This window comes from Notolepis coatsorum (assembly GCF_963971535.1).
Source record: "Notolepis coatsorum genome assembly, chromosome: 19".
Taxonomy (NCBI): Eukaryota; Metazoa; Chordata; class Actinopteri; order Aulopiformes; family Paralepididae; genus Notolepis; species Notolepis coatsorum.
Window position 1 is genome coordinate 21181883 of NC_140183.1, and position 11881 is coordinate 21193763.

Consider the following 11881-nt stretch of genomic DNA (forward strand, 5'->3'; position numbering starts at 1 on the left):
TAGTAACAAAATAACTGCAGGAATCAATACATCGATATAAAGATGGCGCCGCTACGTCCGGCTGCCTGTCTGTGCGCTCCGTCGAGACTGTGCATACTTTTGTTAATATTTATAGTTTTAAGAGTTTTGTCTGTACCAACAGTAGGTGCAATTAATGTGTATGACCGTCAGTCACTAATAGACATTGGATTACGGGAAACTTACCGACTGGATTACTCTCTGGATCAGCTCTCTGAACCGCAACAATGGCCCGTTGAGATCTTGAGGACATCAGGACCGGATCTCGCCCCCAGGGACAAAGGACCCAGACGGCGAGGAAAGAGAGCTGGAGTCCGTAACAGGCTGAGAACCAGGCGGCACAGGACACCACTACCCAGTATATTGCTAGCCAATGTACAATCAATAGACAATAAACTAGACGACATCCGAGCAAGGATTCAATTCCAGAGAGACGTTAGGGACTGTAACGTTCTCTGCTTCATCGAGACGTGGCTGGCGCCAGAAGTCCCAGACCACGCCATCCTACCGGCCGATCATTTCTTCATTCACCGCAAGGATAGAACAGCAGAATCCGGTAAACAACGTGGAGGAGGTATTGCCTTCATGTTGAACAAAAATTGGAGTGACCCAACGAACGTGAAGGAACTATCCAACCACTGCTCCCCAGAACTGGAATATATAACCATCAAGTGTCGTCCTTTCTTCCTCCCGAGGGAGTTAACGGCGATCGTCCTGGTCGGAGTGTATATTCCACCGCAAGCTGAAGCCAGCAACAAGGTTGCGCTCTCCAGACTACACGACGAGGTAAATAGAATCCAAGAGGCGAATGTTAACGCCGCCATTTTAGTTCTGGGAGATTTCAATAGCGCCAATCTGAGAAAGGTATTGCCCGACTTCTATCAGCATGTGACTTGCAACACCAGAGGCGGTAACATCCTAGATCACTGTTACACGCAATTTAAAGGTGGCTACAAGGCTCAATCTGATAGTGGCTTCGGTAAGTCAGATCACGCATCAATTTTTCTTACACCGAAGTACAGACAGAAAATTAAAAGTACTCCCGTAGTCTCGCGAGAGGTGCAGAAATGGGATGTGACGTCAGAGGATACGATCCGGTCAGTGTTTCACAACACAGACTGGAATGTGTTCCGCGACACAGATAACATTAATGCCTACACGGAGACAGTGCTGGACTATGTTTGTACTAGGGTGAAAGAAACAATCCCCACTACCAAAATGAAAGTTTACCCAAATCAAAAACCCTGGGTAGACAAATCCGTCCGTGAAGCTCTGAGAGAGCGCACCAAAGCATACAACGACGGCCTAGAGGCAGGCAACATGAATGACCACAAGGTGGCGCGATACAACGTAAGGAGGACTGTGTCAGAGGCCAAACGACGCTACAGGGATAAAATTGAACTCCAGTTTGAACAAGCTGACTCTAGAGCTATGTGGCAGGGGCTCAAAACGATGACAGACTACAAAGGCGCCTCCCTCAAACTGAACAGTGACATCTCCTTAGCAAATGACCTCAATACCTTCTATGCGAGGTTTGATGCTGGTAATAACAACACCAGCTCACAAGCCTCGGCAATGGGGGGGGGGGGGGGTCGGCTGCTGATGGAGGCGCAGTGTTCAGGGTAACAGAGCATGAGGTGAGGCGGACCTTTAAAAAAGTGAATATCAGGAAGGCAGCAGGTCCAGACGGCATCCCCGGCCGCGTCCTAAAAGTCTGTGCCGACCAACTGGCCCCAGTATTCACTGACATATTTAACCTGTCCTTAGAACAGGCTGTCATCCCCACCTGCCTGAAGAAGTCCACTATTATCCCTGTACCCAAAAAATCCAAGCCTGCTTGCCTCAACGACTACCGCCCTGTAGCTCTCACCTCCATAGCCATGAAGTGCTTCGAGAAGCTAGTAAAGGGCTACATCTGCTCCTCCCTCCCCATCAACATGGACCCCCTGCAATTTGCATACCGCCCCAACAGGTCCACGGAGGACGCCATATCCCATGTGCTGCACACAGCAGCATCACACCTGGACAAGAGGCAGGGGAACTATGTGAGAATGCTATTCATCGACTACAGCTCGGCATTCAATACCATAGTCCCCTCCATACTCATAGCCAAGCTCAGGGACCTGGGCTTGGGCTATGACCTCTGCCAGTGGGTCTTGGACTTCCTGACTGGCAGACCCCAGGTGGTGAGAGCAGGCAACTGCACCTCCTCATCCATCACCCTCAACATAGGGGCCCCCCAGGGCTGTGTTCTGAGTCCCCTCCTCTACTCCCTGTACACACACGACTGTGTGGCTCAGCGGAGTAGCAATACAATCGTCAAATTTGCTGACGACACAGTGGTGGTGGGCCTGATCTCTGCCAACGACGAGAGGGCCTACCTGGAAGAGGTCAAGGTCCTGGCGGGATGGTGCCAGGAAAACAGCCTCTCCCTGAACGTCAGCAAAACAAAGGAGATGATTGTGGACTTCAGGAGGTCGGGGGTCAAGGACTACAGCCCCCTCAGCATCGACGGGGCACCGGTTGAGAGAGTCAACAGCTTTAAGTACCTCGGAGCCTACATATCCGAGGACTTGACATGGACCACACACATTAACAGTGTTGTGAAGAAGGCACGACAACGCCTCTACTTCCTCAGGCGCCTAAGGAAGTTCCAAGTCAGCCAGAAGATCCTTAAGAACTTCTACTCATGTACAATAGAGAGCATCTTGACCGGCAACATCACCTCCTGGTTTGGGAATAGCACTGCACAAGACCAAAGCAGACTACAAAGAGTGACACGTTCAGCCGAACGCACAATTGGAGGGGGGCTCCCCACCCTCCAGAACATTTACTACAAGCGTTGCAAGGGCAAGGCTAAGAGAATCATTAAAGACTCCAGTCACCCGAACAACTGCCTCTTTGAACTGCTGCCGTCAGGCAAGCGATACAGGAGTCTCAAGGCGAGCACAGAAAGACTCAGAAGAAGCTTCTATCCCCAGGCCATCAGGCTGCTAAACGAACAATGAATGAACACTACACAACAACAACCACCAAACGCACATAGCACACACATCCACACGCACACACTCACTTTAAACAAACACACTGTAGCACCCACTCCACACACTTATAGCACACACCCACTTTAAACAAACACACTGTAGCACCCACTCCCCACACTTTATATTTATGGATGAAGGATTGCACTACAACTCGTACACCTTACTGTAAATTGTACCTAAAATTGTACCTCATCCCATTTCTGCTTTGCACTAGATAGTACTGTACATTAGTACACTGCATAGTATTGTGTATTGTATATTATATGGTAACTCAGAACATTGTACATATGTCTATACCGAACACTGTGACCTCATTTTCTTCTTCTAAATTCATGCTATATTATGTTATTATGTTATTTGATACTATCTTGTCTAGCACAGTCTCTGGAGCGTAACAGTAAGAAGCATTTTGTATGAAAGTATTCTGTACTTCTGTATGACAACTATTAAAGAACTTGAACTTGAACTTGACATAATATTAGCATGACATCTCATTTAGTAATGTCAATACTGAACGAGCGATTGGCTCTTGACATGGCTCCACAGACATCCGTGGAATTAAATAATTACAATGATAATAAATACCACAATTACGTTTGTAATAGTTTACATTTATAGTCATGACTCAATGAGGAATCTGAGCATTACACACACACACACACACACACACACACACACACACACACACACACACACACCTGCTGCATAACCCAATTGCACGATAAAGTGGAATAGACGATGGGTTAACGAATTCCATATAAATCTCTAGCTCATTAACGATGCAGCAGATATTGTGAGGATACTGGGATACTGTATACTGTACACACACGCGTGCACGCTCCACAGCGCGACAGCAATTTGCAACTCCAAATGATAATAATAATCTTTTATATAATCTCCCAAAATGAGATTAGATTAGATTAAAATGTTTTGTCATTTTACAGCACAAGTACAACATCCAACCAGAGTGCAAATGTAACAGTAAAGTGCAACAGTAATATACAATCAAGCCGTTTCTACACTGGCTCTTAGATGTGCGCAAGCAATGTAAGAAATAAATTAAACCAACAATAAATATCATAAGAACAAGACACTATATGGAATATTAATAGTCTATTCCACTATAGCTATATCCGCAGCATCTGTACACATTATATATAAAACGTGATTGTTAATGATACAAATATTGTCGTATTTATTAACATTATAATTATAAAAATTCCGCGGATGTCTGAAGTGACGGCAATCCCCAGAGAAAGCTGTTCCAAACTCGGGTGCTCGCCAATACATCGAGACATAGTTAGTGTGGGTGACCTGGCGAAGCCAGGTTGCCACCCACACTATACATATCCATACTCTTTTTATTTATTTATTTATTTATTCCACCGATTTTCGTCACCCACACTATACATATCCATACTCTTTTTATTTATTTATTTATTTATTCCACCGATTTTGCAAACACTTTGCAACACGTAAGCGTTCGCGCCCCATACACGTGAAAGGTATCAAAACGAGCGGCTTGCCTATGGCAACACCGGTCTCCGAACTCGTAAAGTTTCACCGCACCGTCTGGCTACGAATCGACTTTAAACGGTAAAATTTCGGAAATACAGTGCAATTTAGAGTTTCAAACACTTTGAACACTTTGCAACACGTAAGCGTTCGCGCACCATACACGTGAAAGGTATCAAAACGAGCGGCTTGCCTATGGCAATTGCGGTCTTCGAACCCGTAAAAGTTTCACCGCACCGTCTGGCTACGAATCGACTTTAAACGGTAAAATTTCGGTCCCATTGGGAATGCATTGCATTTTAGAGTGTAGCAGCTGAAATAATCTTTTTCCCCCTACCTTGGGTGAATTGCGAGTGTGATCTCAATTTTGGACGTAGAAATAAAACAAACACATCAAAACGATGACACGGCTGTCATCCCGCTCACAAAAGAAAAATAAATGGAATTGGACATTTCTATCTCAACTGACGACCATTTGTTTGAAGGTTCTCCTCCCCATTGACCGCCATGCAATCGCCCTCTAGAAATCACATTTTTCACACTATTTTTTAGCCTTCTGTTCCGATCGCCGAAGGAGTGCCACAATATCGCACGAATGCCACAATCTCGCGCACAACCCTTCGCCTACTCGTTGTAGTGCTCATGTGCGCGTCACAACGCTTCATCTCTTATAGTTTTCTTTTAATCAACGTGACAATGCAGTCATGCATCTGCCTCCATAGAAATGCATTGGATAGAAAATATGCAAGTCATAGTGATTGCTTCACCTGTGTGGCTCATGGCTCACTCATGATTGGTTCAGCTGTGTGGCTCGTGGCTGAGCTGCCAATGACCTCATCCACTTTAACCCATCATTGGCCATCACTGTGTTGCACTACTGAATTGCTGACAGCGCCCTCTGTCTTGTGGGTTGTGTCATTGTACTCAGTAGGGATATCCTCTTTCATTTTTCATTGGTCCATGTTGACCACTTTTCATTGGTCGATGTTGACCACTCCCCCGATCCTTAGACCACGCCCCCTTAGTGTCATCCCGCTCACAAAAGAAAAATAAATGGAATTGGACATTTCTATCTCAACTGACGACCATTTGTTTGAAGGTTCTCCTCCCCATTGACCGCCATGCAATCGCCCTCTAGAAATCACATTTTTCACACTATTTTTTAGCCTTCTGTTCCGATCGCCGAAGGAGTGCCACAATATCGCACGAATGCCACAATCTCGCGCACAACCCTTCGCCTACTCGTTGTAGTGCTCATGTGCGCGTCACAACGCTTCATCTCTTATAGTTTTCTTTTAATCAACGTGACAATGCAGTCATGCATCTGCCTCCATAGAAATGCATTGGATAGAAAATATGCAAGTCATAGTGATTGCTTCACCTGTGTGGCTCATGGCTCACTCATGATTGGTTCAGCTGTGTGGCTCGTGGCTGAGCTGCCAATGACCTCATCCACTTTAACCCATCATTGGCCATCACTGTGTTGCACTACTGAATTGCTGACAGCGCCCTCTGTCTTGTGGGTTGTGTCATTGTACTCAGTAGGGATATCCTCTTTCATTTTTCATTGGTCCATGTTGACCACCTTTCATTGGTCGATGTTGACCACTCCCCCGATCATTAGACCACGCCCCCTTAGGCCACACCCCCTCAGTGTATCTCTTGAACCGTTTGTCGTAGAGACTTGCGGATTGTGCCATTGGTCGATGTTGACCACCTTTCATTGGTCGATGTTGACCACTCCCCCTGTTGACCACCTTTCATTGGTCGATGTTGACCACTCCCCCGATCCTTAGACCACGCCCCCTTAGGCCACACCCCCTCAGTGTAACTCTTGAACCGTTTGTCGTAGAGACTTGGGGATTGTGCCATTGGTCGATGTTGACCACCTTTCATTGGTCGATGTTGACCACTCCCCTGATCCTTAGACCACGCCCCCTTAGGCCACACCCCCTCAGTGTATCTCTTGAACCGTTTGTCGTAGAGACTTGCGGATTGTGCCATTGTACTCGGTGTAATAGTGTAATAGTGTGTAATAGTGTAATAGTGTGTAATAGTGTAATAGTGTAATAGTGTGTAATAGTGTAATAGTGTGTAATAGTGTAATAGTGTAATAGTGTGTAATAGTGTAATAGTGTAATAGTGTGTAATAGTGTGTAATAGTGTAATAGTGTGTAATAGTGTAATAGTGTAATAGTGTGTAATAGTGTAATAGTGTGTAATAGTGTAATAGTGTGTAATAGTGTAATAGTGTGTAATAGTGTGTAATAGTGTGTAATAGTGTAATATTGTGTAATAGTGTAATAGTGTTGCGGGTTGTGTCATTGCACTCAGTAGGGATATCCTCTTTGATTGGTCTATGTTGACCACTCCCCCGATCATTAGGCCGCGCCCCCTTTTTGTATCCTTTGAACCGTTTGTCATAGAGACTCGCGAGAGACCCTCTCCCCCGTTGGCCGGCGGTGCACAGGCGTCACCCACACTTTCACAATTTCCCCCGCGCGGAATTGTCTAGTTGTATTTATTATCATTATAATTATTTAAAACTTGTGTTTCCAACAGCTTTCTCCGGGACAAGTCATTGTGGATTGCCGATACTACAGACATCCGTGGAATAAAATAATTATAATGATAATTAATACGACAATATTTGTATCATTAATAATTACGTTTTGCATTTATAGTCCTGACTCAACAAGGCATTGTAAGCATTACACGCACACACTGAAAATTAAATAAATAAGACCTAAACCGATCCCCGCGGATATAGCTACTGTATAGTGGGGTGTAAAGGTACACGTATCCGTACCGAACCAAACCGTTTCAGTGTGTACCGTACCATACCGAACGGCTGTGTAGCATACCGAACGAATACAACGGTATGTTAACCACTAACGACTGGCTGTTTTTTTCTCACAATCTAATATAATTATTATAATTTTAGAATTTTTTTACAAGTCGATTATTAATTTCAATATAGAATATTCGTTGACAGCCCTACAAGTACAATTAGTTACTGCACACTACATCACCCCTGAGTGGAACATGGAAAGCCAAACTTTCCCCCACTGTACCGAAAACCTGTACCGAACCTTGACTTCAAAACCGAGGTACCGTGGTTTTTGTGTACCGTTACACCCCTAACACGCACGCACACAGACAGACACACACACACACACGCCTCACAGGATTTCAGTGACAAAAACAAGCACTTTTACTGGACGTACATTACTTTGTAACCAAATGAAAATGAGAGGGAATTATTTTCACAGGACATTATGACTGGAGATATTTAAATGTCGGACTCCAACAGATTTTTCTGGTAAAAAAACGCCAATCACCGGAAACCCGGCTCTAGACCTGTGTGTCCTTGTGCTGCTGAGACCGTCACGAGACCCCCCCCCCGCTTAACATGGAGTCAAAGTCACAGGAAGGCCACAGGGGTGTCTATCTGGGCTCTCTGGATGTACCACCCCCCTCCCCTCCCCTCCCTGTCTGTCTCATTCTATCTCTCTGTCTCGGGGGACATGGAGTCATAATGTCCTCTGCTTGTCACATTGAGGCTTTGTTTTGCATCCATGTCGTCCTCCAGGTCAGAACGAGTCTGGAGTCGCGGTCCATGCAGACCGGATCTACGTGGTAGGAGGGTACTCCATCTGGACCAATGAGCCTCTAGCGTGTATTCAGGTGAGTTTACTTCAGTATGATGTGGATGAAAAGAGGGAATTCGACCAGTGTCCAGTTTAGCAACAGAGAGAAAGAGGTCCAGGTGCATGCTAGCCTAGCTTAGCACAAGGACTGGAAGCAGTAGGAATCAGCTAGCCTAGCTTAGCACAAGGACTGGAAGCAGTAGCCCAACAGCTAGCGCAACTCTCAAAAGTGAATAAGAACAACTCTAAAACTGACACAGAGCTGAAACAGTTGCTGGTGCCTCCTCCCTGCTTGCTAGTGCCTCTTCCCTGCTTGCTAGTGTCTCCTCCCTGCTTGCTAGTTCCTCCTCCCTGCTTGCTAGTGTCTCCTCCCTGCTTGCTAGTGTCTCCTCCCTGCTTGCTAGTTCCTCCTCCCTGCTTGCTAGTGTCTCTTCCCTGCTTGCTAGTGTCTCCTCCCTGCTTGCTAGTATCTCCTCCCTGCTTGCTAGTGCCTCCTCCCTGCTTGCTAGTGTCTCCTCCCTGCTTGCTAGTACCTCCTCCCTGCTTGCTAGTACCTCCTCCCTGCTTGCTAGTGCCTCCTCCCTGCTTGCTAGTGCCTCCTCCCTGCTTGCTAGTGCCTCCTCCCTGCTTGCTAGTGTCTGTTCCCTGCTTGCTAGTGTCTCCTCCTTGCTTGCTAGTGTCTCCTCCTTGCTTGCTAGTGCCTCCTGTCTCCAAGAAGCTACTGCCAGCTGTCTTGTTAGCCACAGTTTGAGTAACTTTAGCCTGGTACTTTCAGTTTCACTGGCCTCTGTGCTACAGTTGAAGATGCTCTTCTGACCACTGTGAACAGACCAGAGATTACGATGCAGTGCGAGATTCAAGTCCAGAGCTTCTCTCTGCAACACAGTCTCATCAAAAAACATAAATAAAATACTAATTGACCACAGGAAAAAAGGTAAGGCTGTAAGGTATCAAACAAGTGTAAGGTATCAAAACGATCGGCTTGATCCAACTCGAGTTGCTAATACTTTTTGGGAAGTTTCACCGCACCGTTTGGGTACAACTCGACTCTAAACTGGCAATTTTGGTTCATAGGAATGAATAGCGGAATGTTCAAAACTAGAGTGTAGAAGTTGCATTTTTAGTTTTTACCATCACTTTTTGTAAATTTGTAAAAGTCTCAATTTTGGACAAAGATATAAAATTAACACATCAAAACGATGCCACGACTGGGACTCAGTGGGGATATACTCTTTCATTGGTTTATGTTGAGCACGACCCCTATTCATAGGCCCCTCCCCCTTTTTGTATCTTTTGAACCGTTTGTCGTAGAGACTTGCGGGTTGCACCATTGCACTCAGTAGGGTTATCCTCTTTCATTGGTCTATGTTTGCCACGCCCCCTATTTTTAGGCCTCGCCCTCTATTTGGTATCTTTTTAACCGTTTGTCATAAAGACTCATGAGAGGGGTCGTTGAACTCGGGAGGGAGATCCCTTTTCAGTGGTTTATGTTTGCCCCGCCCCCTATGATTAAGTCCCTCCCCTTTTAGTATATTTTGAACCGTTTGACGTAGAGACTTGCAAGACGGGTCGCCGTACTCGGCTGGAAGATCCTCTCCCATTGGCTGGCGGTGCACAGGCATCACCCACACTTTCACAATTTCCCCCATGGAATTGTCTAGTTGTGATTATTACCTAACCCACCGGATCACCAGAGACGCTGGCCATGACACCCCTTATAAATGCACTTAGTTACCACCAACTCTCTGAAGAATTGGAGTGTTTTGGCAATGAGGCACATTTGCATAGAAAGGGGCAAATTTTTCGCCCCTTTTTAACCTCATTTAAATACGCGCGAATAGCATGGACGCGAGTGCTTTGTGAATAGCAAGGTTTGTTCTGGGGCTATTTGCACAGGCATTGCATCAGAAAAAGCTGCGCAATCCCTTTGTGCATTCACCCCAATATGTTTCTAAGACCCTAAACATGGCAAATCTGTCTAAGTGAAATAAGCCTTCCCTTATTTATATAATAAAGAGTCCCTTATTTTCCCAGAGCTGGTGACGGACATAGCTAGTAGGGAGTTCCACGTCTTGGTTCCTCTCTGTCTCTGACATCATTCCTATCTCATCTCTGTTCTGTCCTGCAGTGTTTCTGCTGCTCAGTCATATGGTCTATTTTACCTACTTAGCCTACTGTGCTTTTAAAGGGGACATGCATTGCTATTCCTTGCACTATTTGGGCAACTTTACACAATTCCTGTGAGTCTATGGAAGACATCTGTACGTTTTTTTTCCAAAAAATACATTGTTTTATATTTCTAATGAACTACTCAAAAGCATCATTTTTCAGCCTCAGGATTTCAGGCTGTTATTGGATGGGCTCCGCCCATAAGCACTTTGACAGTCACCCACACAGCGTGATACATACGAGAGAGAGAGAGAGAGAGAACGAGCAAGCGAGAGAGACAGAGAGAGAGAGAGAGAGAGAGAGAGAGAGAGAGGGAGGGAGAGAGGAGAGATGCGTCCCCGACACACACGCAGTCAAGTTTGTGTGTAAATGCTCCGACGAGGGAGAGAGATGGCGCACACACATTTTTACACACACTTCTGCACGGTCCCACCAGTCCCTCTCTATCTCTCTCGCTCGCTCGTTCTCTGCCTCTGTCAAAACCTGTTTAAGGAAGTGTCGGGTCACACTATGCGCTACAACCATAGAGGGGGCGTTACTGCAGATCAGCTACTTGCTACGTCGCATTGCGAGTCAAATCAGAACAGCTTAGTTGAGTGAGGGAAGATCTCGTGAAAAAAATAGAAACTCTGTTGTATCGTTTCATGAGATTTGTGAGTTTTATATGAATATATCTTTTTACTGTTTATGTCCTACATTAAAAATCACAAGTCGCACCCTGGATGTTTTGAATAGGGAACATAACTGTCCTTTTCATCCTCCAACCATCTCAGGCAGTTTGTTCCACACACACCAAATAATATCTCCGCAATAATGTACAGAATGGTATTTCACAAAGCATGATTACGCAGTCTTATAACTTTCTAATATAATTGAATAACTTCTGATATATTTTCTGATAATTAACAATGATCAATAGTACCTATGACATAATCACATGGCTTAAACCTAACATTCAAGATTTAGTTTAACAGATTCAAGTATAAAAACCTGCTTTGAACACAAATGCTTTGTGAAATAGGACTCGCTGAATGTGTCATATATGTGACAGTGATAAACACGTTGTGACTTGTTCCACACGCAGGTCCTGGACGTGAGCATGGAGGGCAGGGAGGAGGTGTTCTACGGACCCACGCTGCCCTTCGCCTCCAACGGGATCGCCACCTGTTTCCTGCCGGCTCCTTACTTCACCTGCCCCAACCTCCAGACGCTTCAAGTGCCGCATCACCGGATAGGAGCCGTTTAGACCACCGGTCATGTGGCACGATGTCACGACTACTGTACATGAACACGTGACCTGGTGGTGGTTCAGTGGTCAAGACCCTCAACTCTGAAGCCCCCCTATGACGGGTGCCTGGGTTCAGACCCTCATCCAGGGTTCAGACCCTTATCCTGGGTTCAGACCCTCAGCTCATCCAGGGTTCAGACCCTCATCCTGGGTTCAGACCCTGCCTCTGCTCATCCTGGGTTCAGACCTTCATCCTG

General features: G+C 45.7%; 1 protein-coding gene across 1 annotated transcript in view; it reads left to right on the plus strand.

The window, feature by feature from the left end:
- The window catches only part of klhl32 (kelch-like family member 32), a gene marked incomplete at its 3' end in the record, with an annotated part of 94465 nt that extends 82823 nt beyond the window's left edge, over positions 1 to 11642 (plus strand). The window contains exons 9-10 of the mRNA XM_084336313.1: positions 8170 to 8264; positions 11481 to 11642. Coding sequence (XP_084192439.1) covers positions 8170 to 8264; positions 11481 to 11642 — 257 coding nt within the window. The remainder of the gene's footprint in view (positions 1 to 8169; positions 8265 to 11480) is intronic.
- Positions 11643 to 11881: the final 239 nt, after the last annotated feature.